Source organism: Zonotrichia albicollis, chromosome 17 (genome assembly GCF_047830755.1).
Source record: "Zonotrichia albicollis isolate bZonAlb1 chromosome 17, bZonAlb1.hap1, whole genome shotgun sequence".
Lineage (NCBI taxonomy): Eukaryota > Metazoa > Chordata > Aves > Passeriformes > Passerellidae > Zonotrichia > Zonotrichia albicollis.
Window position 1 is genome coordinate 15,135,942 of NC_133835.1, and position 25,328 is coordinate 15,161,269.

The 25,328-nt window shown below is 50.3% G+C and overlaps 1 protein-coding gene across 1 annotated transcript; it reads right to left on the reverse strand.

Annotated features, from left to right (window-relative positions):
* Positions 1-21,604: 21,604 nt before the first annotated feature.
* Positions 21,605-24,165, reverse strand: CEBPB (CCAAT enhancer binding protein beta). Its single transcript, XM_074553581.1, has one exon. The coding sequence runs from the start codon at positions 23,892-23,894 to the stop codon at positions 22,920-22,922; it is 975 nt and encodes a 324-aa protein (XP_074409682.1). The 5' UTR covers positions 23,895-24,165; the 3' UTR covers positions 21,605-22,919.
* Between the last annotated feature and the right edge of the window lie 1,163 nt (positions 24,166-25,328).

Genomic DNA, 25,328 nt, shown 5'->3' on the forward strand with positions numbered 1-25,328 from the left:
TATTTCCAGTGAGAATGTTTGGGTTTCTGAGCTCAGGCCCCGGGTTCTGAGATGCCCCTTTCTGAAGAAGAACCTGTGTCACACCTTCTTCCCAGGCTAGGACTCACAGAGCCCTCCATGCTCTGCAGTTTTGTTCTACATTTCCTTGGTTGCATGATCAGAAATGCTCTTTCAGTAATTTCATCTCATTTCTTTTCAGTAATGACAGATGTTTTCTCTTGACAAAACCACCTTTATATTCCTTTACTGGGTCACTGTTAACTCTTCTACGCTCTACATAATAACACTGGAGATTTTCTGTAGATAGGCTTTCTGCCAGTCTCCTTCATAAAAATGAATTACATCTGGAGCAGGTAGGAACTTGGAACAATTCCTACCTCCCAGGTAAAATAACTCATCTGATGCACAGACATACCATGAATCCTGCACAGACTGAAGAGCCTGGGAAGGTGGAAGAGAATTTTTCTAATTCATAGCTGAATTTCTTCTGATGAAGGACATGTACAACCAACTGCAAGAAAACAAATGATTGTTCTGATTATTCTTCACTGTAGGAATAATTAGTAACATTGTTCTTCTTGGCAAAGATGAATAGTTGGAACCAGACTATTTCACAGAGACAAAATATCCACAGGGAGAGATTTTTGAGGCAGTCATAGGATGCACCCTACAGAGTGTGATTCTCATGACATTAAAGCTGTGCTAATGGTGCTGAGATTAACTTCTAATGAAGAGAGAAATGGACCTGATAAACACAGCGTAAATGTTCTATGGAAAGGACAATAAAAATATCACATTTTGGGCAAGGTCTGCCTCTCATTGAAGCCAAAAGGGTTGAATTTATTGAACTTATCCAAAACAGGAAAAAGAATTTATGACTGTGAAGGACGAAGAAACACTGCTGTGAGTCCAAGCCACTGAATAACTCCATACCACAGAAGAGATCCCCCAGAGTTTTGCAATAGTAACTGTTGTGTTACTTTGTGGAATTTTCTGATCCTTTGATAATGTTTCCTCCTTTTAACAGCAAAATCCACACTGCTTCTTGAAAGCTTTTAGAATATTTTTCCTTATGCTTTTATCCTAGGCAAGGCAGGACCGCATTTGGTATTTAGGACAGGGAGCTGGCAATCTGGATTCTTTTCAGCTTTGTCACCAACCCGTGGTACGGCTTTGATCTCCTCGTGGTACAGCTCCACTTGGAGAAGCCCTGGGGAGGCTGCTGTGCCTCAGAGAGGGCCTGGCTGTGCCACCCCTGGCACCCTGGCACCCCTGGCACCCCTGGCAGCGCCCGTGCTGGCTCCTCGCAGCCTGGCAAAGCCCAGGGCTGCTGCAGAGGCTGCTGGAGCTGGGCGGGGGCTGCTCAGGGTGATCTGTGTGTGGGGCTTTCCCTCCCTCTGGGCTCTCCATGGGGTTGCAGCCCCACAGCTTTGGCTCCGCTCACCTCTCCCCCAAGGCCAGGCAAAGCAAGTGTTTATTTAGAAACAATTAAAGTTGAGCCTTTAGATACTAGACTGGGAGGAAGTAAACAAGCAAAATGTAAAGTAAACAAATATAAAATATTTCAATTCTGGCTTCAGTTTTGCTACCAGAGGCCAGTCTTTTAAACACTGTCCCCTGGAACCTCAAAGAATGCTGACAGGCTCAGAGGCTGGCATCCACTGGTCCCAGGCTGAATGTACACTGTGCTCCAGTCTTCTTTGGACAGCCCTTTGAAGTTCTCCACTCTTCTATTTCCTAAAATTAGCTTTTATAATATAAATGGGTCTCTAATTGACTTTTACCAAAGCCAGCAGCAATGGATATTTTAGCAGTGGTTCCTCTGGGTTTAGACCTAATTGACCAGAAGGTGTGTGACCTCTGTAAGTACACCTCTGGCCCTTCCTGGGAACCAGGTGCCTTATTATTGCTGCCTTCCTCCTAGCCAGCCTGCTGGCTACTGCTTCCCACCCACTCTGAGCTGCTCCCTTTGTTCCTGTATTCAGAGTTATTAGTCTTATTCAAGACACTGCTTACACACAGATTCCATTAACTTATGGCTTGTGATGTCACCAGTTTCCTATAGAGACCTGTAGATGCTGCTCTGTATGAGTGGAGATTATTGATTACTAACCCTTGTTCTGACAGGCCTTGTCTGGGAGTGCAGTAATTTCTCAGCTTCATCCTCTCTCCCAGTTTCAGGCTAAAATTCTGAAAACCCCTCAGATTGCCTTCACTTTTACTGCCTGCCATGAAAGGAGTCCCTGAGACCTCGAGGTTCTGTTGGCTGTGCTTGATTTTGGGAGCTCTGTTAGAGGTGGGGCTGCTGCCCCTGGGTACCTTGGGGCCCCCTGACTGCTGGGATGTGGGGCGCCTGCTCTGGGGGATGAACAGGCTGGAGACAACAAGCTAAATAAAAACATGGCCTTTCTGTAAATGCCTTCAACTTTAAAATGGGACTTTCAGTTTCTAAAGGCTGGCAGGGAGTTAGTTTTGAGTCAGTCTTTGTGTGGTCATTTTCATTCTGAAATGAGAGTGTTCTTGCACAGAATTACACTAAAATGTGTTGTCAAGAGACATTGTCTTTTGTTTCCATGAGTTTGCAAATATTCCCAAACAAGTTTGATGTAAGCCAGAGTGTCCCAGCTTTTATCTTGCCGAAGAAAAGCTTCTCCCTGAACACCACGAGCGCTGGGCTGGCTGGGAGCTCTGGAAGGAGCACATTCCTGACCTGCCAGTGCCAGGCTCTGTGCCACAGCCCCACTGAGGTGCTTTGCAGCTGCTTCAGGGGGTCTCCTGTAGCGCTGCCATGCCGTGATGAGACTTTAATGAACTTTCTGAGCTGCCTGAATCCTCTGATGAGGGGCATTATATGTGTACAGTTTGTTTGTATTGTTGCCTAATTATGAGCAGCAATTAAGACTTCACACCTACAATTTGTATTCACAATTTGTAAAATTCCCCTGCCTGGAGTTCTCTGCTACTGCTGCCAACAAGGCATGCAGCAAATTTTATTCTTTCCCCCAGTGCCACAGAACAAAGCTCTTCATCAGCCTCCAGCAGCAGCACAAAGAGCTGAAGCTGCTGACTCCAAGCCACCACGGTTTACGTGTCCCTGAGCAGGGCTTGTGCCCAGCTCAGCCCAGAGAGTGGCAGTGGCAGTGCCCAGGCTGTGCCCAGCACACAGCACCAGGCCTGATCCTGCAGATGCCCAGGGAATGGCAGTGACAGTGCCCAGGCTGTGCCCAGCACACAGCACACAGTGCCAGGCCTGATCCTTGTGCCCACCTCAGCCCAGAGAGTGGCAGTGGCAGTGCCCAGGCTGTGCCCAGCACACAGCACACAGTGCCAGGCCTGATCCTTGTGCCCAGCTCAGCCCAGAGAGTGGCAGTGGCAGTGCCCAGGCTCTGCCCAGCACACAGCACACAGCCTGATCCTGCAGATGCCCAGGGAATGGCAGTGACAGTGCCCAGGCTGTGCCCAGCACACAGCACACAGTGCCAGGCCTGATCCTTGTGCCCACCTCAGCCCAGAGAAGGCAGTGGCAGTGCCCAGGCTGTGCCCAGGCTGTGCCCAGGCTGTGCCCAGCACACAGCACCAGGCCTGATCCTGCAGATGCCCAGGGAATGGCAGTGACAGTGCCCAGGCTGTGCCCAGCACACAGCACACAGCCTGATCCTGCAGATGCCCAGAGCAGGAGGGGCTCTGCCACAGGACAGGCTGGCCTGGGCACTGCCCCAGCCCTGCAGGGAGGGCATTTGCAGAAAATGAGTTGTGTGCTCATTCAGTCCTGTACTCCCCAGGTACCGTCAGCTGTCAGTGACTTTCCCAGAGCTGGCACTGCTTAGGGCTGTGCTGTGTTCCAAGCACCAGTCCTAATCCATTTAACTGTGTCCATACACATCCTGCAGTGATTTGTGGAATGGGGCACACACTGAGCACATTTATACACATCCCATCTGCAATTCTGCTGTACTTTAAAAACACGGCTTTGGAAGCAGTCCTCCTGGGCAAGGACAAAGCCAATGCTATTTTTTTTTGAGCTTTGCTGCTGTGCTCTTAGGCTGGGTGGGGCTGGGCAGCCCTGAGCAGGAGGGAGCAGCAGGAAGGAGCAGTCAGTCCAGCTGGTAATGGCCCTGTTTGGGAGCTCCCAGTGCCACAGAGCCAGAGCACACCTGCCTTAGCCAGGCGTGCCACTTACTCATGGCAGCGCTGACCTTGGAGCCACGGGCACTGACCAGGGGCTCTGGGCTGCGTTATTAATTTTGTTGCTGATTGCGTACCTTGTGATCAGAGTCAGAGGCAAACCAGAGCATGGCAGCATTGTTTGGGCAAACAGAACAGCACCAGTCCTTCCCTTGTGGATGCATCTCCTGGAAAATGCTCCTTTCTGACTCTGCTGGGGAGTTTTACAACTCCTAGTATCTAGGAAATATATTCCAATGGGAATGCCTCCAAATGGTGACTATAACATGAGTATAAAGTATTGTTAATAAATTAATTGACTTTGGGTTTTTTAGCTAGAAAAATAAACCCTGGCTCGCGTTATTGGAGTGAAACTCAATTCAGCACGGGCAACATCAAGAGCACAACCAGGATAAAAACTACCACACAGTAAATCAAAGAGCAAGAAAAGTACAAGGCTATTAATGCTTTACTATAACATTCCTCACAGCCTCTCTGCACTGTGGATAACTGCAAGCCAACATTTTTCAACTGTCCTAAAGTATGTGAAATGTAAATGTTTAGAAGAATGTTTTTGTGCCAAGCTGAGAGTGATCATAAACATCAGCTTCTAATAGAAACATTTCAGAAGATGCGCTCTGTGCTGCCAGCTTTTGAGAGCAACACCATGTAAATTAGGCCGGAGTCTCCTTGGATTCCTCACACTCCATTGCTGCCTTTTAATTGCCAAAAATTGTTGGATTGATGCTGTGTTTGAATTTAAAGTATGAACTGCAACTGTATTAAATGTGCTGCTTAAATGTCGTGCGGATAAACAATAAATCACCTGCCTGGGATTTGTTTTGGGGACAGGCCTAAAGAAAATGTGGAGAGGGAAGAGGCACTGCTCTAATTATGACCCTTTATTCCTGTGGCATCACCAGTGTGCCCGGTGCTGTGCTCCCGGTGGGGTTTATGGGCTGGATAACTCTGCCATGCCAATGACACACCCGGAGCAGAGCGTGACTGACTCCTGATGGGGCCACTCCACCCTGCCCAGCAGGGAGGGACAGCGCCAGCACCTGCACGTGCTGAAACTGAAACCCTGGCTCTGGCACCATCTGCTCCTTCTCAGCAACCTCCTCCACCATCAGCATCAGAGAGCCCCAGCCGCAGTGCTCAAATCGAGGAAAATGGAAAAGCCTTGGGAACTGTAACCAGGTTCAGCTGGCTGGTTTGGTTATATCATCCCAAATTGCAAGCAAATTCACATTTTGTAAGTGAAACATTTTAATTTGGGATCTAGAGTTTCCATTGTAGTTTAGTGCTTAATTATATTTTAAAAACCCTTAAAGCAAAATGAAATATTTTGATCATAGTATCAAATGTCTTTTTTGTCACTGCTGCTGGTGAATCCAATTTAGTATCTGCTAGAAACAGAGCCATCTCTGATCACAACTCAGAGCATCTCCTTATATAATCAGTGTTCAAATTCTTCCACTTCCCATCACCCATGACAGCAGATGGTCATTGATGACATGAGGTTGGACATGGTTATTAGTGGATCGTGGTTACAGATTTTGCAGGGTTTATTTTGATAAAAGCCTTGGAACAACTTCAGAAAAATCTGGTTTTAGATAAACTTTCCAGGTTTCATGTACAGCCTGCCACTTGTTTGGAAGCACTTTAAAGAGGATGTTGAGAGGCAGAGGGAGCAGCTGTAGGTACTGGGGGTACTGGGGAACCTGGGGGTACCAAGCCCAGGTGCTCAGAGCAGGACCCCAAAGCCAGGGCTGGGTTGGAGCCCTCCCTGCTGAAATAGCAGTGCACAGAAGTGCACTCCTGGGGTTTCATTCTCAAGAGCAGCCATAGGTTTTTGGCTCACCCTTCTCTTGGTTTGTGTGCCGGTGCTTTGGGATGCTCACATGTACAGTCTGCCTGTGGAGGTGTGGCAGGCAGGAGAGCCCAGGGCCCTGTTCCCCAAACCCTCTGGGAACAGCTGAACCTGACAGTAAAGCTGATGGGAACAGCCAGCAGGAATCACTGCCACTGTAAGCAGGAGAGGTGCTCAATGGGTGCAGAAGATTCTGTTTGAATTCATTTCCCCTTTTTACTGTTTTGATTGCTACAGAAACAAATATGATCTTTAGATGAAGTTAGCACCTGTGTCAAAGAAAGAGATCCCAGGAATGAGCAGGAGAGGGCAGGGGACCAGTCAAGGCTCTCAGCATGGGAGGATGGGGAAAGGACTAAGAGAGGGAATAAGAGGATGTGAGCTGTGCTCCCAATGAAATCACTGGGAATTCTGCCATGGAAGCAGAACTGAGTTGTTCTTTCAGGTATGAAAAGTCCTGTGAATGACAAACTGAACTCCCATTAAGAGGTTAGGACAGGAAGCTGCTTTCTTCCAGGGATGAGCCAAGGATCTGCAAAAGCTGAGTCCCTAAATTTGTGTGTTCAAGCCAAGCCTTGACAGAAGCCTTGCTTCCAGCATCCCCTGGGGGGGTCTTTTAATTCCCATTAGTATCTTCTGCAGTCCTTCCACCTCTGCCTTGATTTCTGCTGGCCTTCCTTCTCTTTTCCATCTGATCAAGGACTGCACTGCAATCTGAAGCATACAGGAGTCAAGGATGTCTTTGCATTGTCTTTAGTAGCCTTTGAATCAGAGCAGGGAGGTCACAGTTCTTGGGTTTATAATCTGTTTTGCAGATGAATCAGGATATTTTGCTATTGTTTTGATTTGAGCCTCAGAAAGCCCTGGAAATAACACAAGCAGCAAATAGATAAAACAAGATTCGTGCCAATGGAACAAGCAAAATATGTCATCCCAATTCAGACGGGGCTTGGTGCAGAACTAGGACTGAAGGCTAAGTCCTGACTTCCCTCCTTGTGCTTTTACCACTCCATCGTGCAAACTCCCCCAAATTATCATAGAATTGTGCAAAGAGTACCAGCCAGCAGAGACCAGCTCTGCCTGGCTCCTGTGAGCCTGCCAGGGCTGTTGGGATGGCGAGGGAAGGGACACACAATTCATTTTGAGAAGGTTTTTCCCCCTCTTTTTGTCATCTTCTTTGTGGTGGTTTGTGAAATGCTGGGAAGGAGCAGGACAATGAAGGGGAAACGTTCCAAGGAGCCAGGCTGCTCCATGCATTGCCCAAGCAGCACCCAGAGTACCGACAGGGAGTGTGGGACACACATGGGACTGCAGCTCTGGCAGCAGCCTGCCTCCCCTCTGAACACACAGCAGGGACAGGGCACAGACCCAGAGCCTCTCCTGCCTGCCTGGGGCTCTCCCTCACTCCAGCACTAATGCAGGTGCAAAGTTATCGACTCCAGAAAGTTTTTTGCACAATTTAGAGCCATAAAATGGAAGCTGCCTCTGAGCACTTGGCTCTTCCTCTCTTGCAAGTTTGGGCCAGATGCAAAAGAGGACTTAAGCACTTACAATTCCATAGGTTACTCCCTGCTCAGGATAACATTTCTTCCAGCAGCAGCAGCTTTGTGTCTGGACATGCCCAGAGCTGCTGGGATCTGAGCAGCTTAGTGCAGAGTTCCCACCTGGAACCCACTGGGATCCTCGGAGCAGGGAAGGAGCGTTCCTTTTCCCAGGAGAGCCTGAGAAACGTCCTCAGGAGCGTTGCAGAGCTGGGGCACAGCAGCAGGAGCAGCCCCTCACAGGATACTCCCCTTTGGCATGGGCAGGAGCAGCGTGCTCAGCTCAGGGTTTGGGGTGCGCTGGGTCAGTCCTGGGCTGTTTGCTGTCAGCTGGGGCTGCCCAGGAGAACAAGCATTGCCTCCAGGACAGAGACAGGGAATCTGAACCCTTCCAGCTCAAAGAAACAAAAACTCCAGGCCCTTTCAAGGAAAACACAATTGTAGTGAATTAGAGCAAAACCAAAACAAAACCAGAAAAACAACCAACCAGAAAAACACACCACCAAAAAACTGAATAAACCACAGTTATTCTGCTGGCTAATATCATGAAGACATGATGGTACTTGCAGCTTCCTGCTTGGACCTGGCTTGCTCCAAAGTTATTTTGTGTGTTAATCCTGTGGTTTAGATGATGAAGATTAGGTCTGAGTGTGCTGGTTCAGATAAAAGGGGGAAAGGCAGCAACCAAACCTTCACCCAAACTCCAACCTAAACTTTTCTAAGCTTTAAATAAAATCAAAAATGTATTAACTTTTCTTTCTTATTCCTTTGTTTTGCAATTAAGATTTTATTTGTAGGTACTGTTATTCATCAGCTGCAGTTATTCATTCACAGCTTTGGAAGTCACAGTGCTATGAGGAGGAGAGCTCTTACCCCTGCAAACACAAAAACGCACATTCCAGGTTCACAAAAATGTGTTTCTGCTGCCTCCCCTGAACTTGGCTTTTTAATGGAACTGGGATTTTTAATCCTAGTTACTGCTTCCAGTGTAACTGCCACCATACCATGCAAGCTTCTTCCCAGTTTTGGTTTCTGTGCGTCTTGGCCTGGAATGTTCAGTTGCAGATTTCCTGATAAAGATCCCAGCTGACAGCCAGCAATTTGGCCAATGTTCCTCAAATAAATAGGAATATAAAATCATGTTCCAAAATCTAGGCAGAAATGAGTGATTGATTCTCCAAAAAATCCCCAAACCCAAAACTAAACAAACAAGAGCTGCCTGCTGCTTGGCAATTTTGAAAATTAAATTAATACTCTGTTCTTTTGCTTTACTACGTAATAATTTCAGTACCTATTTTTAAATGGTTGTCTCAGCCAATAGCACACTTTAGTGCTTGATTAGCACATATTTGGCACACAGAGCACCAGGGAAAACACACTCACTGCATTTCTTCTCAAGCTGAAGCACTCTCTGCAGATGTCAAATACACACATAACCAAGGCAGCGCTTGCCCTGTGCAGGGGCACTGGGGGTTCTGGTCAGCTCTTGTAGCTCCTGGTCCCATCCCCGTGCTGCTAGGTCCAGACAGGTCCTGGTAGGTCCAGACAGGTCCTGGAAGCTCTGGGGTGCCTGCTGCCCTTTGCACACACCATGGGTTTGCACAGGCTGCACAGGGACTGGGATGCAGGTGTGCTGTCCATGGACACCTCTGTGCAGAGAATGCACTCTGCCATGGTGCAGTCCATGAAAGCACAGCCAGGGCAGGAAAACCCACGGGGTCTATCCCATGAGGGGCACAAACCCCATGAGGGGCACAAACCCCATGAGGGTACAAACCCCATGAGGGAGGAGCTGTGGGGCCAGGTCCCCACCTCAGCATCTCACAAGAAGCTGCACCTTGGCCTTTCCAAGCTGCAGGCACAGAAATGAGATGCTCAGACTGGAGCCTGGCTGTCACACTGAGTCCCTGGCAAGAGACAAGTGCCTTCAAAAGGGGCTGAGCTCCCAAAAGGCAAGGAGATGAGGATTCTGACGGGTCAGCAGGGTCAGTCCAAGCCTTCCAGCCCTAAAGCTGGGTAAAGTGTCACAGGAGGGCACAAGGCTGCAGGAAGGGCTGAGTGCAGAGTGCTGCTCACACCTGCAATCCCTGACCTTGGGTGGGCACCAAGGAGGGAGCTGCTTTCTGTGCCAGCTGCTGTTTGTGCAGTGCTGCAGTCAGGAAATATTAAAAATGGGAAGAGTGATCCAGCTCCAGAGAGTGACTTCCATCATTATAACCAGGGAGCCTTTGCTTAACATTTGAACTTTCTGAGTGCTTATTCTAATTCAACCACAGAATCTTCAGAGAGTTCAGCAGTCACTAATTAAGCCCTGCAAGGATTTATCTGTGGTTGATCCGTGCACTTGGCAGCTTTTGCTTCAGAGGGACTGAGCCCTGCAAGTGCCAGCGCTGGGAATGCCCCCAGAGGGGCACAGGGACCAAGCACTGCTCACCTTTAACTCCCTGCCCCTTCCACGGCTGGCAGTGCTTCTGTGTGGCCCTGTATTTAGGGTGAAAACAAATAACCCACTTCAAAAATAAACTGCCCTAGGAAGTGCCTTTGAAAATTTTTAATGCCAAATTACAAAAACATCACATGCAAATGTAAATAATTTCCTCTGCAATGAATGCAGGAAATAAAGAAGTGGTATGAACAATAGGGAATTGGACAGGTCTGTTTTATTTCCCTTCCTCCTCCATCTCCCCCACAGTGTGATTTAATAAATATTAATGAAAAAAAGAAGGAGTAACACTTGTCTATTAATTCTGCTGCCTTTATTTTCTGATCATGCCTAATTTAAAGGTGTTTTGGGGTTACATTTAGTCATATATATGGTTGTTTGAACCTTTTATTAGCCGTGATTCATTGTGCATATCAGCACAGCATGGAGCTCATGCCTGCAGTGTGTGTCTGTTCCATGATGCTCAGTTATCTGCCTGCCCCAAGCTATCCAAAGGGATGGATTTGCATGGACACTGCTCCCCTGTGGAAGGGAATGCCAGGAATGACTGGTCTGGTACTACCTGCCCCGGTGAGCTTCCATTCAAATAATGCACATGCCACCAAAACAATTCAGATCAAAGCTCTGCCTTTCCACTGAATTCAAATGTGAGGACTTTTAAAGCAATTTTAGCAGTTGGCTTTACAAATGAACTTATGTCAGCTGCTCTGTATGATGAGTGACTAAATTACTCCTGTATCTAATCTTATCTCACTATCTGTCTGTCTGTTTTTCAGCATTTCAGTGCCCATCACTGCATTATCCAGGCGCCACCATAAGATTAAGGAGCTCTGCAGTGACATTCTCAACGTGGTCTGCTCAAAGGTCATTAGCAGAGCCTCCCATTCTGGAAAAGCTCAGAGGAGGGCACGGGAGTGAGCCACAGAAGAGAAGGAGAAGGAGAAGGAGAAGGAGAAGGAGAAGGAGAAGGAGAAGGAGAAGGAGAAGGAGGAGGAGGAGGAGGAGGAGGAGGAGGAGGAGGCAGCAACTGGAGCCTTTCTGGCTGTGCTCCATGGAGGGACGTGCTCAGGTGGTGCTGCAGTGCAGGGGCCTGGTGGCAGCGGCCCTTGTGCTGCTGCAGGGACTGTCACACTTGCTGTGGGCTCCTGTCACCTCAGACTTTGGCTCCCATGGCCCTGCTGTCCCTGAGCTGCTCTCAGATGCCGTTCCCATGCTGGGACTGTATGACTCCAGGATGCTCCAGCCTCAGAGCAGGATATTTCCCTCAAAGATCCCAGAGCAGGCACTGCCACTCAGGAAGCACCTTCTCTGAGAGGATACACTAGTTAAAATTTATCTTCCTCCCAGTGGGCAAATCCTCCCAGCTCCCTGTGTTTGAAGGAGCCAGAAAGGGTTTCAATGTGCACAGAGCTACCCTGGACCCACGGGATCAGGAGAGAGGACGCTGTCCCAGGGCTCCCAGTGCTGTCCCCCTGCAGCTGCGGTGTCTCTGGGGACAGCCTGGGGAGGTGGCAGTGCCCGTGCCCTGCTCCCACAGCTGCTGGTAAGTGACAGTGTGGCACAGCTGTTCTCCAGAGCTGCCTCAGTGCTGAGGGGCAGTGGCAGCGTGCTGACGTGCTGCTCTAACGAGCCCTGCAGCCCTCGTGCCCCTCTCGGTGCCCAGGCAGCCGGGGATTTACGCTGGCGGATAAATAGGTGGTGCCAAAGCGAGAAGGAAAGAGCCAAAGCTGGAAGCCAACCACAGAACGTGGGTGTAAACGATTACCAAAGGCTTCCAGTAACTCTGCTATCATCAGAGACTGGCTTTATGGGTATGGCCTCAAGAAGTTTCCCTCCACTTAATTAAAGAGGCAGATAAGTATCTAGGTGGAGTGTGCAGATAGGTTCTGAATGAGTTATCCACTAAGGCTGGTTCGCTGCACCTATTGTTAAAGCCAGAATATAATATCAGATTAATGCATTATATTTGCCTATTATAGCACTATGTCATCATTATATGACATGTTATAATTAAAGCTCTGCATTAGAAACAAAACTATTTGGCTTGGGATAAGTTGCCTTTATGACTTCTGTGGTTATGATTTCCTCCTTTTCTTAACCCCTTAAAACTGCATAATATAGCTATTTGTAGCTGTATAAAGAAAGTTTCTAGTTTCAGATTCTAATCTCAGGTAATTCAATGTAAATAAAATCAAAATCTGGCACATATTCTTTTCCTGTGTCAGAGTATTTGCTAGTAGAGGGAAATCCATGTTGTTTGGGTTGAGAGAATCCCAAAGATGGCAGATTAAAGAAGAGGGTGCCTGGCTCCCCATCCTTCCCAGCTGTCCCCAGCAGCTGCTGGGTTTGTCCCATTCCCCAGGGTTCCAGGAAGCTGCTTGGCAAACTCCCATTCTTCCTTTTCCTTCCTGGAACCACACAAGATAAAATGGGTTCTTAGAGCAGTTTCTGGCCGCAGCTGCCGGGAAGCCAGAGCTCCCAAATGCAAACTGGAGCCTGGGTGTGGGACGGCAGCTTGGCTAACTGACTATGCTAATGGCCTTAATTAGCCATTTGCATATGCACGCTTCTCAGTGTCAGTAGTTGGTGATTCACGCAGTGCCAGCCTGAGCCCTGCTGCCAGGCTCAGGGGGCACAGGGGCCAGCAGTGCCCCCAGTGCACAGAGCCAGGGCTGGCACCAGGCAGGGCACGACTCCCAGAGTGGCCAGGCTGGGGCTGCTGCCCGGGCAGGGCAGGGCAGGGCAGGAGCCCTCCTGCTCTCTCTGGAGGCAGCTCCACCAGCCAGGGTTTTGCAATGCTATATAATAAATCTAACTGCTGTCTTTCATGTCACTGGCTGGAGTGTGCCCTGGTTTGGCTCAGGGGTGACCACCCTGCTGAGGGTGGTGAGCAGGGACCTGGGGTGACATCCCCTGTCCCCCCAGTCCCTCTGGGAGAGGTCACTCTGTGCTGCAGTGCTGGCAATCCAGTCCTTGTCCTCCTGATTGGGGATGACCTTTCCCCTGCACTTGCAGAGAGCTGGATTTGGCCTTGGAAGTTGGCTTGTGCACCAGGAACTGTTCTGTCATTTCTGTTTCACTTGGAAATGTGCACTCTCCTCCCAGGCAATCTCTGCCGTGCGGGAAGGCCCCAAGTGCAAGTGCCAGATGTGTCAGATCATCAGTCTGGGCACACACAGGCTTCTGATGGAGCTGCTGGAGACTCGGTTTGAGCATTTCATCTAAAACAATCAAATTCTGCAGCAAGAAGTGGACAAGTAAAAATAATAATATGCCAAAAATTGATTTTAATTTTTGTCTTGAACAGATATTTACCTGGCTTTTGCCACCGGTCCCTTGGGCACTGCTGAAGGGAAGTCCCCTCTCTGGTGTCACTGAGGCAGGTGAGGCACTGAGCCCATCCACCGAGGCTGCCCTGCCAGGGGAATGTGCTGGGCCACACTCGGGTCCTGTGCAGTGCTGCTGCACCTCTGCTCTGCACTCCTGAACACTGCAAACACTGCTCGCTTCTGGGAACATTTCCATCAGCCCTTACAGGGGCTTTTAGAACCCCTTCAGTGCTTCCCTGTCCTGCCTGGCAGCCAAGGTGTGGGCATGGCAGGGTTTATTGTCCCTGCCCCTGCAGCCAGAGTGGGCCTGGAGTCACAGACTGGCACAGGAGAGGCCCTGGCAGGGCCAGTGTGGGCAGGCCAGTGTGGGGGCCTGAATACATGTTGTATTGTGAGATCAGAGTGTGTCTAAGTTACTCCAAACGAGCTGCAGCCAAACAGAGAGAGAGAGAGAAGGTATGGAATCCCCCGGACAGCCGAGAGCTGTGACAGCCTGAGAGCTGGGACTTTACGTGTATGGCAGCCAGAGAGCAAAGATTACAACAACTGGTGACCCCGACGTGATGATGAACGTGCAGCCAAACATTGAGAGAGAGAAGGTATGGAATCCCCCGGACAGCCGAGAGCTGTGACAGCCTGAGAGCTGGGACTTTGGAATAGCAGCCTGAGAGCTGGGACTTTACGTGTATGGCAGCCAGAGAGCTGGGACTATAGAAGAGGCAGCCTGAGAGCTGGGACTGTGTGTATATTATAATTGTTAAAAGAAAAGGGGGAAATGTGGGGGCCTGAATACATGTTGTATTGTGAGATCAGAGTGTGTCTAAGTTACTCCAAACGAGCTGCAGCCAAACAGAGAGAGAGAGAGAAGGTATGGAATCCCCCGGACAGCCGAGAGCTGTGACAGCCTGAGAGCTGGGACTTTACGTGTATGGCAGCCAGAGAGCAAAGATTACAACAGGCCAGGTGTGGGCATGGCAGGGTTTATTGTCACTGTCCCTTTGTCCCTGCACCAGAGTGGGCCTGGAGTCACAGACTGGCACAGGAGAGGGCCTGGCAGGGCTCAGGGCAGCTCAGGAAGGCAGAGCTCCCTTCCCAGGCAGGAAAGGGAAGATGGTATCCAGTCCTGAGGGTGAGCTAAAATTCCTGGAGATTATGAGGCAGGATGGAAATATGGCCCCTGCAGAGGATTTCCTAATGAGGCACAGGCTGCTCAGTGAGGGAAAAAATTACTTTCTAATAGCATCTGCCTATTTTACATGTATAATGAGCCAGACTCTGTGTGGTCAGATGAGTGTCAGGGAAGGGTTTGGAGTGAGGGACAGTTGTGCTTCTGGCCTTTGCAGTCACCAGTTACCCTGGAGAGAGCAGAGTGGAAAAGCAGAGCACTGTCTGCAGAAACCAGCGTGTCACAAACCCAAGAGGTCCCTGTGCCATCACAGGAACGTGTGGATCAGCAGGTTGGGAAGGCATGGCTGGGAGCACAGCTCCCACCCTGGTGAGCACTGTCAGAGCTGTGGAACCATCTCATTGTGCTCTCCCAGGCCGGGGCCCTTGGGTGGCAGCTGTAGGAAAGGGTGAGCCTCTTTAAAAAAAAAAAAAAAAAGAGAGACAGAGAGAGAAACCTTTTTGCTCTGCCTGTCCCAGTAAACTGGCTCCCATGCCAGTAAAGCATTCCTAATTGGCAGGATTTAGAGACTGATCATTTCAATTTATGCCCAGAACAGGTAGGGCAGCAATGAGAGCCTCTCCCACCCCACCCCACCCCTTCTCACCAGTGCGCCTCAACCCTGCCCTGGAGGGACCACCTGGAGCTGAGCAGGGAGTTCCCATCGGTGCAATAGAGGCCCCGGCCGCAGTAAACAGCAACCAGCAGCCTGGGCTTAGGGCTCACTAACAGCCAGGGTCCCTCTGGTCACACAGCTCCTGCAGAGGAGCGCCTGCTGCTGAAGGCCCTGTCCTTTCCTAGCACTGCCTTTCAGACTTGGCATGGAACACCAGAGTGAAATTTTCCCTTCTCCTTTCCCTGAGGTCGGAGGGAAAATCCTCCCTTGGCTGTTGGGAATGGTTCCCATCAGTGCCAGGCTTGCCACAGCCTCCCCAGAACCCCGGGCTGCTGGGATGGGTCCCTCTGCCCAGGCCCCTTCACCAGGGCAGATTTGCCTCCTTGCCCTGTCTGCCAATCCCTTTGCACAGTGCCAGCCTGGCCCAAGGACTGTGTCCCTGTATGGCAGGAGGGCTGAGTGCCTCATTCCTGCTGGAATCCACCTGCTGTGAGTGCCCCATCCCTCACAAGGCAAGCTCCCCTCTCTCTGGGGAGGGCACTATCAACACATATTTGTTATTTGTTATTGACAGAGGAAGAACTACCGAGGAGTGTTAGGTTTCCCCATAAAGCAGGAGCATCTATTCCTCTAAATAAAATGCTCTGCAAAAGTAAAAACTAAACTCAAGCACGGTACAAACTAGGAGCCATTAGCAAGTCAGGCTTCTGCAATTGCAGAGCTAAAATCCAAATAACATTTTCCAGTAGCCCTTAGTCTCACTCAGATTGCCCAATGCAGGCATCACTGCTTTTCTCAGCATCTGCTTTATCTGCTTCCAGCCCAGGGAAGTCCACGGCTCTTGGCAGCAGCCGCTGCTGATGTGCAGGGGTTATTGCTCAAGAGCCTTTGATCAGCAGCCAGGCTCTATCACACCGAGCTCTGCAGCCCTGGCTGCCAGGGCTGGCCAGCACAGCCCTGCATGGGCTCCCTCAGGGCAGCAGGGCTCCTCCTGGACAGCTTCTCACTGCAGCTCCTGTGCAGCCCTGCTCTGCTGTGCCCTCACTGCAGCTCCTGTGCAGCCCTGCTCTGCTCTGCCCTCACTGCAGCTCCTGTGCAGCCCTGCTCTGCTCTGCCCTCACTGCAGGGGAGCTGCAGCCCAGAGCTGTGAGATCACAGCCCAGATCCCACTTGCCAGATGCTTTGGTGGCTGAGGTTTTTTCCCTGGGAAATGCAGAAATGCCAGAGCCACTGTCATCTCCTTTTGCACAGCAAGTGACAGCCAAATCAGCTCTCTCCAACTGGGAAACACATGAGATGAAGTGCTCAGAATTTGCCAGGACATGTGCTGCAAAACCGAGCAAGGCACAAAAATGTTCCCAGAGACACCGTGATCTCAGACCCATGTATATACAGATCCATGTAAATAACCCCATGTAAATACAGATCTATGCATTTATCATTACTCATGCCAGTAATAATAGCTCCACTGAAATCACTACAGCTATGTGTATAAAACGAAGCACATGTGTAAGATCAGGATCTAAATATGGAACAGGCAAATTCACCTGCAGCTATGGCAACTGCACCTGGAACTGCAGATGCACATACCTGCATGAGCCTCTGTTGTGTTAGGGGCTGACTGATAATACAGAGATATATGAAACACTGGTGGAAAAGGCAGGACCAGAAACTGTCTCTTTTGTTCCAAAACTCTGTATTTATCCCTTGCCTCTTAATTTCTGTCAGTGTTCTGCACTCATTACCTCTGCAGCTCTGTAATTTGCTTTAACAGGGGTTGAGGACACTGTAGCTGCACTCAGACATCAAGGCCTCTGGCCATCTCTCCTTCCCCTTCACATCTGGGGACTCAGCCCAGCAATCAGCACTATTCTTAACTTCAAGCACAGAAATGTGTTGTGCCACTGAGTGGTCATCAATAACTCAGCAGCAGGAGAGCAGCCCTGTGCAGGGTTTGGGTTTCCTCACAGAGCTGGCACCGAGGCTGGCTTGTGTGCTCAACTGGAGTGTTCTTGGCTGGGGGCCAGCCTGCATTCCTCTAAGCAACCAAACTCCTTGATAATGACTCCTTTTTTTGTAATTCTCCTCATCTCCTTGTGCCAAGTTATCCCCCAGATATTCTGCTCCTGGTACACTGAAGTGTCAGACACGCTAAAATATCTCAGTAAGTTACATTCTTGGTTTGGTCTCTGCTTTGCAGAAAGCAATAGAGACAGGAGCTGTGTGTGACTGTTTAGGACACCGGGGCTCAGAACGCCTGTCAGAAACATCCACCCCGAGCTGTGTGTGGATGGCAGGGCTGGGGAAAGCAGCAAAACTCTGTTTGTGCTGGAGCCACCCTTGTGCTCCGGAGAGCGGCTCCAGGCACTTTCCCTACTTCTTGTGATTCCCTTCCTGAATTGCTGCAGCCAAGTAATTGTTTCATCATGTTGCTCTGAAATATTTTCCCATCGTGTCACCATCACATTCATCTCTCAAATGTCCATTTCTCCTCTGCTCACTTATAGGAATTCTATCCCAGAGCACCATGCCCAGGTGGGGAGGGAAGGCAGCAGGGGAGGCTCGGGGCTTTGGTGGTTTGGAGTCCTGATTGCTGTCACTGTCATTTCTAGGCACCACCAGCGAGCTGCTCACCACAGCCTCAAGAACTGCTGTTGCAATCCGCTGGCAAAGGCCCGGTATTTATAGCAAACAAACAAGTCTGGCTGCGGGTGGGGCCGGGCACGGAGCCTCCTGCCCCTCCTGGCCAGAGCTGTGCTCCTGCACAGGGGCTGCACGGAGCCCCAGAGCCGGGGCTGAACCTGCACCTCCCAGGCACTGATTCTGCAAATTGTGTGAAACTGGGAAACCTAACCAACCCTGGGATTGAATACCCTGAGCATGGAGCCTCCTGGCCCTCCTGGCCAGAGCTGTGCCCCTCCAGCAGGGCTGCACAGAGCCCCAGAGCCTGCACCTCCCTGCCTCAGCTCCCAGGGCATTTATTCTACAAATTGTGTGAAACTGGGAGACATAACTAAACCTGGGATTAAATACCCTGAGCTCCGGGAAGGTGCTGTGATAGCTATGGAATGTGTGATACAGGAATCCTAAAAACAAGGGCCAACAGGACAGGGCAAGGTGAAAACCAGATGTAGATCTCAGTCTTTCTTAATTTTTAATTAGCTCCAAAATTTTATTTGAATTTATTACTATTTATTGTTATTATATTAATAAGTTCCTTAGTAGATATATTTGGGGGGGGGAATTAATAATAAATGAGAATTAAATTTGGCACTACTTTGTGAAATCCTGGCATCCAGTCAGAAGGTTTGGAATTAAATATGTCCCTGTTGTAAATGCAAATCAATGATCTTAAGCAAGTGTTCACCCACTTCTCCTCGTTTTGAATTGCAGCCCTATAGTTTCCCAGATATATCCACCAGCACACCTAGGAGAGAAGAAAAGCCTTTTACTCAAAATGAAACATTTGAACCATTGAGCAGGTGGGGAAATGATCACAAAAGGCAAGTTGGTTTCCAGTGGAGTTTCCAATTCCCAGTAGATCGAGTGCAGCATTTTAGGGAACGAGGGCCCTGCCAGCCCTGGGAGCCGCAGTGCCCCAGCAGCATGACTTTCCTTTGACAGAGGAGCAGGATGATTTCATTTGACAGAGGAGCAGGATGATTTTTATTTGACAGAGGAGCAACAGTTAGTACAGAGAGATGCAAGAATTTTCCTGCATCTTCCAAGAGTCACCAATGCAAAGCAGTGGGAAAAGTGGGAAAGCAGCATCACAGTGTCAGAACTGCACTGGGCTGCTCATGCTTTGGGCAGATAACAGTGATAATTGAAGAAACTGCTTTCAAAATTATAATTGTATTTTTAAAATATATCTTTAACTGCTACATATGATTTGTTTTGCAGAACTAAGCACAACTGAATTCAAACACCTTATAAACCAAGGCTTTGGAAAGGGCATATCAGTGCCAGGGATTTACCGACTGACTTCTACAGAGAAAAAGCTCAGTTGTTTTAGTATCAATAAGACGTGTAGAAATTAACCAATGCTAATACATCATTTGAAAAGAAATATAAAAACACAAATAAAAAGCCCAAATGCAATGCTGGTTATCAGTTTGATAAAACTGGGAGCAGCTGTCCGTGCCTGGAGTTCTCAGCATGGTTTGCCTACCACGGGCTGTCCTGAGCAGCTTCAGGAGGAGAAGCTCAGCAAGCCCTGTCCGAGGCCAACTGAGACATTCCAAGTCCTGCTCTCAGCCAGCAGAATCTTATTTGTCATGGGAAACTAAATCAATATTTGGAGCTGAGACACTGTTTGGACAGGGATTTTCCAATCCCCCCACTGCAATTAGAAAAGGTATTTGGAATCTTTTGTCTACTTTAGTACTTGGAATTTTCTCAGATTCATTTACAAGCTATTTTTTCCAGACTATTATTTTCTAGGAAATGTTTTAATTACCCAGGTTTTTTCATATGCTGTTTTAGAGGGCAGAGTATTTCATGGCCTCCATGCATTTAATGGCACTAAAAATCTCCTACAATGTAAGTTTTGAGGGTAATACAAGATTACTAATGAAGGATTGGGGAATTCTCTTTCCAAGTCTTTCGCAGGTTCCTTCTGAGACTACTGTAAAATTGGTGTGTTTATGGCTTAATTTTCTTGTCTGTACAAATAATCATTGCTGGACAAGGTTCCTCCCGAGCTAGAAATCTGCCATCCTAATTGGGAGATACCTTGGAATACAGCAGTAACCTAAACATCATTCTTTAAATTGCAGCCACGCCGCCCTGGCTCTGCTGCACTGGGCAGGCAGGGTTTAGGGATGGGGATTAGCTCCTTCATGCCTGCTAGAGCTCAATCTCCAAAACTGGACTCGTATTTAAACAGATATAAATACCTCCAGTACATCTTATCTTCCAATCTACCCTGCCTTAGGACTCTTGCTGGAAACTTTGTTAGAAAGAGAGAAAGAGAGAAAGAGAGAGAGAGAGAAAGAGAGAGAGAAAGAAAGAGAGAGAGAAAGAGAGAGAGAAAGAGAGAGAGAAAGAAAGAGAGAAAGAGAGAAAGAAAGAGAGAAAGAAAGAGAGAAAGAGAGAGAGAAAGAAAGAGAGAAAGAAAGAGAGAAAGAGAGAAAGAAAGAGAGAAAGAAAGAGAGAGAGAAAGAGAGAAAGAGAGAAAGAAAGAGAGGAAGAGAGAAAGAGAGGAAGAGAGAAAGAGAGGAAGAGAGAAAGAAAGAAAGAGAGAGAAGAAAGAGAGAAAGAGAGAAAGAAAGAAAGAGAGAAAGAAAGAGAGAGAGAAAGAGAGAAAGAGAGAAAGAAAGAGAGGAAGAGAGAAAGAGAGGAAGAGAGAAAGAGAGGAAGAGAGAAAGAAAGAAAGAGAGAAAGAAAGAGAGAAAGAGAGAAAGAGAGAAAGAGAGAAAGAGAGAAAGAGAGAAAGAGAGAAAGAGAGAAAGAGAGAAAGAGAGAAAGAAAGAAAGAAAGAAAGAAAGAAAGAAAGAAAGAAAGAAAGAAAGAAAGAAAGAAAGAAAGAGGAAAGTGTCTGAGGACACCTCCAGTTCTGCAGCAGTTCCGCCCTGGGCAGCGCGGGGCTCTGCAGCCTGGGAGCGCCGTGTGTGAGTTTGGGTGACATTGTGTGGCCTCCAGCAGAAGAAGAGAATAGGATCTGAGGATGTGGATAGGTTTCGTAATGATCCAAAGAGTAGAATAAACAGCCAGGGGAGGCTGGAGTAATCATCGTCACGAGGGACAGCCAAGACAAGATCTAACGTCTGTCCTGCCTGCAAGAACTTGAGTCATGCTGGTGCAGGAGCGAGCTCACCCAAGAAATCTATTTTAGGGGCTCGTAAAAACAACTAAACAACTGAACTGCACTGTACAAATGCAAAAGCAAACGGGGCAATCTGTGTGGGGCTAACCCTGCCCTGCTCACACAGCTCTGGGTGACAGGGAATGAGCAGCCAGGGCCAGGGAGGGCTCCAGCTGATGGACCTGCAGGAGGCTCTGATCCCAAGAGTCAAAAAAAGCAGAGCAACTCTTTCAGCAGAAAACATGTTTTGCTTAAAGAGACACTGGAAATAAGCAACAAGTTTCGGATTTGTCCTGCAGCCCCTGGCTGTTTGTTTGTGTGGAATGTATAGGAACAAACTCAAGGCCACTGTCTTTGCACTGAAACCCCTTTTGTGCTCAGCTGTCAGAGCAGCAGAGGAGCTTCTTTCCCCAGGCACTGGGAATCTGGATCGAAAAACTTCACGCTTAAATTTGGCCTAACAGGAAAATGGAAAATGCTGACTAAGACCTGATCTTCTGCCCAACTCCCTCCACGTAACCAGCCCGGGTCTGTTCACTCCTTGCAGCCCTTACCCAGGGAGCAGCAGCCGGCAGCTCCGGCCAGGCTGGCCTGTCCCAGCAGCAGGAGCAGCCTTGGGTCTCCCCAGAGCAGAGCCCTGGCTGCCACAAACCTCCTCTTCCTCCTCCTCCTCCTCCTCCTCCTCCTCCTCCTGAGCCACCCGCCACTCTCTGCCTCTTGCCCCAGCAAACACCTCTCATCAGAGGATCTGCCTGCAGCTCCCAGGAGTTTTTAGGAGAACATCTCCGAGCAAAGGGAAGGGGGTGGTTCATGAGCCTCTCACCTGGTTGGGTGTCATGGGAGCTTCCTGAGCAATGCCCGAAATTACCGAAATCCAACAGAAATGCTACTTTCTCATGTTTATTCCTGTAAACTACAAACATAAGAAATGCTGAATCGTAAAGAATAGAAACTCTGTAAAGAAAAAAAAAAAAAAAAAAACACCAAAACCAAACACAAACAAAACCTCATTTCAGGCTTCCTCCCTTACTTTTTCTTCCTCCCTCCCACTTCAGACTCGGCGTTATTTGCCAAAGATTGGTCATGGTTTGGATAGCACATCTTGCTCTACACGTTCAAAACAGCATGAAGTGCAGAAAAAAACCCAACACAAACACCTCCTCCCCAAACAACACCCAAGCAGCAGTTAAAGCAGGTGATTAAAGGAAACAAAATGAGGCAACAAGAACCGGCTAAGGCTTCCAGCTCTGCTCTTTGCTGAGTTTCTCTTGGGGGTTTTGGGGTTTGCTTTTGATTATTGGGTTGGTTTTTTTTTTCCTTTCTCTCAGAGAAAGCTAAAAGACCAACAAAAATCCCTATCCCTGATCACAGCATTGAGCCAGAATCGGCTGAAATTTCAACCCCGTGTTTAATCTAACTTTAAACATGCCTTCAAAATAAAACAAGCTACTTTTTTTTAACCTAGTCATAAAGTTTATTAAAATTGTTCATTAATGCTTCAAATGTAGCAAGAATGCATAGATCCCAAAATATACATATGTATTTTCTTATAGAAATAGATTATTCTTTATAATAAAAAAACTGTAGGAACATCTTTAACAGATTACTCAATCCATGACTGACAGTTACACGAGATTGCATCATGTACACAGCATTCCCAGCCATGCTTAAAGGATTGCATCACTTTGCCCTTGCTCTCCTCTGGCTCTTTTAAATAACCCAGCGCCCAGCAGAGCCCGCCCGGGCCGGGGCCGGGGTCCCTCCGCGCCCGCCCCGCTGCAGCCCCGGCCCCGCTCCGACCCCGCGCGGCGGCGGAGCCTTCCGCCAACATGTCGGTAAAGACAAAAAAAAAAAAAAAAATCCAACAACAACAGCAACACAAATGAAAACCAAACCCGCCCGCCCGCCGCGGGCTCTCGGCCCCCGGCCCGGCCCCAGGAGCGCGGAGCGGGGCCCGCGGCTCCGCTCGCCCCGGCCGGCGGTCAGCAGCGCGGCGAGGAGGCGAGCAGGGGCTCGGGCAGCTGTTTGAACAAGTTCCTGAGGGTGCTCAGCTCCCGGGAGAGCTGCTCCACCTTCTTCTGCAGCCGCTCGTTCTCGGCCGTCAGTTCCAAGACTTTGTGCTGCGTCTCCAGGTTGCGCATTTTGGCTTTGTCGCGGCTCTTGCGCACCGCGATGTTGTTCCTCTCCCGGCGGAGCTTGTACTCGTCGCTGTGCTTGTCCACGCACTTCTTGGGCTTGTTCTTGCCCGCCGGGGCGGCGGAGTAGCCCCCGCCGGCGGCGGCGGACTTGGAGGACTCGGAGGGGTTGGGGGTGCCGGGGGGGCTGGAGGAGGAGGAGGTGGACAGGTTCCCGCTGCTGCCGCTCGGCACCGACTGGTAACCCAGGTAGGAGCGCACGGTGCTGCCGTAGGGCGAGGACATGCCCCCCGGTCCCGGCCCCGCGCCCCCTTCTTCCTTACGGGGCCCTTTGCAAGAGTCCAGGGTCTCGAAGACCGGCTCCACTTTGGTTTCCACGATCTGGGGCGGGAAGCAGCCCGGCAGCCCCCCCGGCTTGTGGCTCTGGCTGGCGCAGGGGTGGCTGTGCCGGGCGAGGCTGATGTAGGTGTAGTCGGGCTTCTTGCTGCCGCCGCTGCCTTTATAGTCCTCGGCGAAGAGATCGGAAAGGAAATCTTGGCCGGCGCCGCTGCTGCACGGAGGCTCAAAGTTGCCCCCTGCTGCTGCCGCGGGAGGCGGCGGCTGCGACGCCAAGGGCTCCAGGTACGGGCTGAAGTCGATGGCTCGCTCGTGGTCCCCGACGGTGAGCTCGGTCATGGAGCGGCCCCCGGCCGCCCGCGGGTGCAGCTTGTTGAGAGCAGCCAGACAGTCCGCCTCGTAATAGAAATTAGCCACTTCCATGGATTTAAAGGCGGGCGGCTGGATGGGGAGGCATGCTGCGTCCCAGGCCACCAGGCGTTGCATGAAAGCAAAGGGGGATGCGGGGAGGAGGAAAGGACGCAGGGGGCCCCCCCCGGCAGAGGGTCAGGCTGCCGCCGGCGGGGCGGGGGGCTCCAGACCCTGCCGCGGTCTCTGGCCCGGGCACGGCCCCGCGGCGCTGCCCGGCCGGGCTGGATCAGTCCCTGCGGCGCGCCGGGGCTTCACCGCTCCGGCAGCTGCGGCGGGGGCTGGCGCGTCTCCTCCGGACCATCTGGTTCTGGGTCCCGTGTCCTAAAGTCTCTGACTTAGGAAAGTTCCTTTGCTCAGTTATTTATAGGGGCGGTGGATCCCATAGCAACAGGCGCGTCACCGCCTGGCCGCCTGCCACTCCGCACGCTCGGCGCTGCCGGTGCCGGCCCCGGAGGAGGCTCCCGGGGCGGGTGCCGTGCCCGCCGGGCCGCCCACAACAAACCGGGCACGGACGGACGGACAGAGGGAGGGAGGGAGGGAGGGAGGGGCGGCTGCGGGCCCGCAGGTGCGGGACTGGGGCTGGGGCTGGGCTGGGCTGGCCAGCGGGCAGCGCTCAGCCCCGGGGACGCGGGGACACGGGGACAGCGTGTGCCGGGCACTGCCACTGCCACTGCTGCTGCCCCGTGCCCGGCCGGGCCCCGCTCGGGCACCGCAGAGCGAGGCGGTGCCCGGGGCTGGCAGCGCCGCCGGGGCTGGGCACGGAGCGCTCTGGGTCTCCTTTCACCCCAGGGGAAATCAAGGCAGGGAAGATTTTTCCAAGTTCTCTTGGCAAAGCGGGGGGCAAGCTGCAAACCAAAGGCTGATCCCGTTACTCTGGTGCCGGGCTGGCTTTGGTGAATCCCACTGGCAAGCAGAGGTTCCGGAGGGACGTGCCCAGGGCCGCTTTGCACAGTGCGGGGCCGGAGCGGGGCACTGCCCCGGCTTCCTCTGGCGGCCGCCAGCAGCCGGAGCCCGGCCAAGGCAGCGCTGCCAGCGCCCACGGGGGCCCGAACGTTTGTCTTGGCATATTTGCTTTGCACGGGATGGTGCAACTGTCCGGGCACACACGGGAACCGGGAACAGGGAACGGGCGCTGGAGCCAAAGGAGAAGGAATGGGGGTCAGAGGAGAGTGAGATTCCTGCATCAGAACGTAGAATCCAAAAGTTTTGAGATTTGCGGGGTAAGTTTGGGAAGGAAGACTGAATCCCAATGTCCGTTTTAATTAAAGACACCCACCTTGGGAATCAAACTTATATTTTCGCTCTCTTACTCCCACATTTACCTGTCTACAAGCTGATGATTCATGCCCAGAATAAAGGACATTAATTTAAAACAAAACATATAATTAAAGGAAGTAGGAGTGTCCTCCCTCAGTAAAGAAGACCTAGCACTGCAGGGAAAATGACACTGCCTCTTAGAATAATGTGAAGCAATCCTGCGGTGTGGGAAATATTGTAACGTTAAGCCAG

Coding starts and splice junctions, on each gene's coding strand:
- CEBPB (XM_074553581.1), bottom strand. CDS start 23,894: ATGCAACGCCTGGTGGCCTGGGACGCAGCATGCCTCCCCATCCAGCCG.